The 2,209-nt window shown below is 36.3% G+C and overlaps 1 protein-coding gene across 1 annotated transcript in view; it reads left to right on the forward strand.

Moving 5' to 3' along the window:
* LOC105535829 (AN1-type zinc finger protein 4-like) overlaps nucleotides 1–2,209 on the forward strand; it is a 51,261-nt gene that overhangs the window by 23,984 nt on the left and 25,068 nt on the right. Inside the window, exon 2 of the mRNA XM_011975045.1 lies at nucleotides 9–309. Within this exon, the coding sequence (XP_011830435.1) occupies nucleotides 126–309 (184 nt within the window). The 5' untranslated portion in view covers nucleotides 9–125. The remainder of the gene's footprint in view (nucleotides 1–8; nucleotides 310–2,209) is intronic.

The raw sequence follows: 2,209 nt of genomic DNA on the forward strand, positions 1-2,209 counted from the left end.
TTTTTTAGGTACAAAACTCAAAAAATGAACAACAATATATATTACCAGTCTTCAAACCTGATTTGGCTAGAACTGGAATATAGTTGCCTACGACATAGTTTAGAAGAACTAGAAAAATCAAAGTAATGGATAACAGAAAAGAGCCTCCATTCTTCAATGATGATAACATGGGACCATATTACTACAGACTTCATTTCTATGATACCATGGAGCTCTTCATTGAAACATTAACTGGAACATGTTTTGAGCTGAGAGTTTCACCTTTTGAAACTATTATTTCTGTGAAAGCAAAAATTCGAAGATTGGAAGGTACTCATCTTTCTTTGTTTTTAGGATATGAAAATTAAATTTGTTCAATAATATCTAGTAATTTTTAAAGTATTTTAATGGAGACAATTTCAAACATATATGATGTTAGAAAGAATAAGATACTGAACCCCCTTCTACTCCCTCTCTTGAACATTTATCAGCTTATGAACTATTTTGTACCCGTTGCTGTGTTCACCAGATTCTTTGGAAGCAAATCTCTGGCATCAAGTTGTGGTGTGAAATAGTATTTTAGAGTAACTTTCAGCAGGTTATGGTGACATGCAAATTCTGCCTTAACTATTTTATAGTTACTTTTAATGTTACTTTTTATTTTACTTTTAATGGGAAATAGTAATTATATTCCCTTCTAGGGATCTTATTTCCCTTTTTACACTGCTTTGCAACCACCATTTTTTTTTTTTTTTTTTTTAATGTGGAGGTTTTCCGAAAAGAGTTTTTGGCTTACATTTACATACATTCAAAGTTCCCTTAGCATAGCAGGGGTGCTGAATAATGTGTAACGTCTCTTTTGTGGTTTGTATATTTGCAAAAAGTGCCTAAAAGTGCACTTTTTTAAAATTAAAAATTAAAATTAGTCTTTTTCTTTTCATTTTGCAGATTTCTGCAATAAGTAATGTTTGCCATTTGTAGTTGTTAAAAATCCAGTTTTGAGTAGAAAATTAAATTGTTCCATATAACAGTAAATGGATCTTTGTTGATGAAACCAGCTGGAACTTGCTTGTAATATAAAGGTAGTGACTAGGGTTGCCCTCCAGCTGGTTTAAGTTCAGAATTATAGAAGGATGAGGAGGGTTAGAATTTTTCATTTTTGTGAGGTCAAGGATTCTGATACATGAGTTCCTGAATATTTGCTATTTCTCTAGCCCCAGGAGACATCATACTGAAGTAAGTGGCTGGCCGAGTCCAGTGACCACATCAGCACATTCAGTAATGGCTCTTTGAAGCTTTTGTCTGCCCTAAATGATTTGGTGAGGTCTAGAGTCATAATAGTCTATTTTGACTTTGTTCTGCTTTGCAATTTATATTATAGTTTAGAGGATACCTTTTTTGGAGCATGAAGATGAAATCCTCTTGTGTTGTATATTATCTCTGTATTTTTAATCTCGTTCATGAATTTTAAATAATCTCTATGCAGCAGAAGCACTTTAGAGAGAGTTCTGTTTCCATCTTTTTGTGTCAGAAGAGTCAACTTGGGTTTAGAGGAGATTAATAACTCATCCAAGGGGAAATACTTAGTTTCCACGAGTCAGAACCAGAGCCAAGTTATAGATTCCTTGTCCTCTGTAGGAGGAGACATTGTAGGGACAAAAGCAGTGGCTTTGTGGTTATTAGACAATTGAATCTAAGTTTAAATGTTTATGAACAAATACAGATATTAGGAAATTAAATAAGGTAATATGTAAAATACCCTACTGTCTTAGTCTCCTGGAGCTGTCATAACAAAATACCACAGACTGGTGGCTTAAACAACAGAAATTTATTTCTGTCTGAAGGCTGAATATCAGGGAACCTGCATGGGCAGGTTCTGATGGGGACTCTCCTCTAGGCTTGCCCACTGCATTTTCACTGCATCTTCACATGGCAGAGAGAGAACATAGTCTTCCTTTTTTTTTTTTTTTCCTCTGAGACGGAGTTTTGCTCTCGCTGCCCAGGCTGGAGTGCAATGGCACAATCTCTACTCACCACAACCTCTGCCTCCTGGGTTCAAATGATTCTCCTGCCTCAGCCTCCCGAATAGCTGGGATTACAGGCATGTGCCACCACGCCCGACTAATTTTGTACTTTTAGTAGAAATGGAGTTTCACCATGTTGACCAGGCTGGTCTCGAACTCCTGACCTCAGGTGATCCACCTGCCTTGGCCTCCCAAAGTGTTGGGAT

Source organism: Mandrillus leucophaeus, unplaced genomic scaffold, assembly GCF_000951045.1.
Source record: "Mandrillus leucophaeus isolate KB7577 unplaced genomic scaffold, Mleu.le_1.0 Scaffold1509, whole genome shotgun sequence".
In the NCBI taxonomy this organism is placed as follows: Eukaryota; Metazoa; Chordata; class Mammalia; order Primates; family Cercopithecidae; genus Mandrillus; species Mandrillus leucophaeus.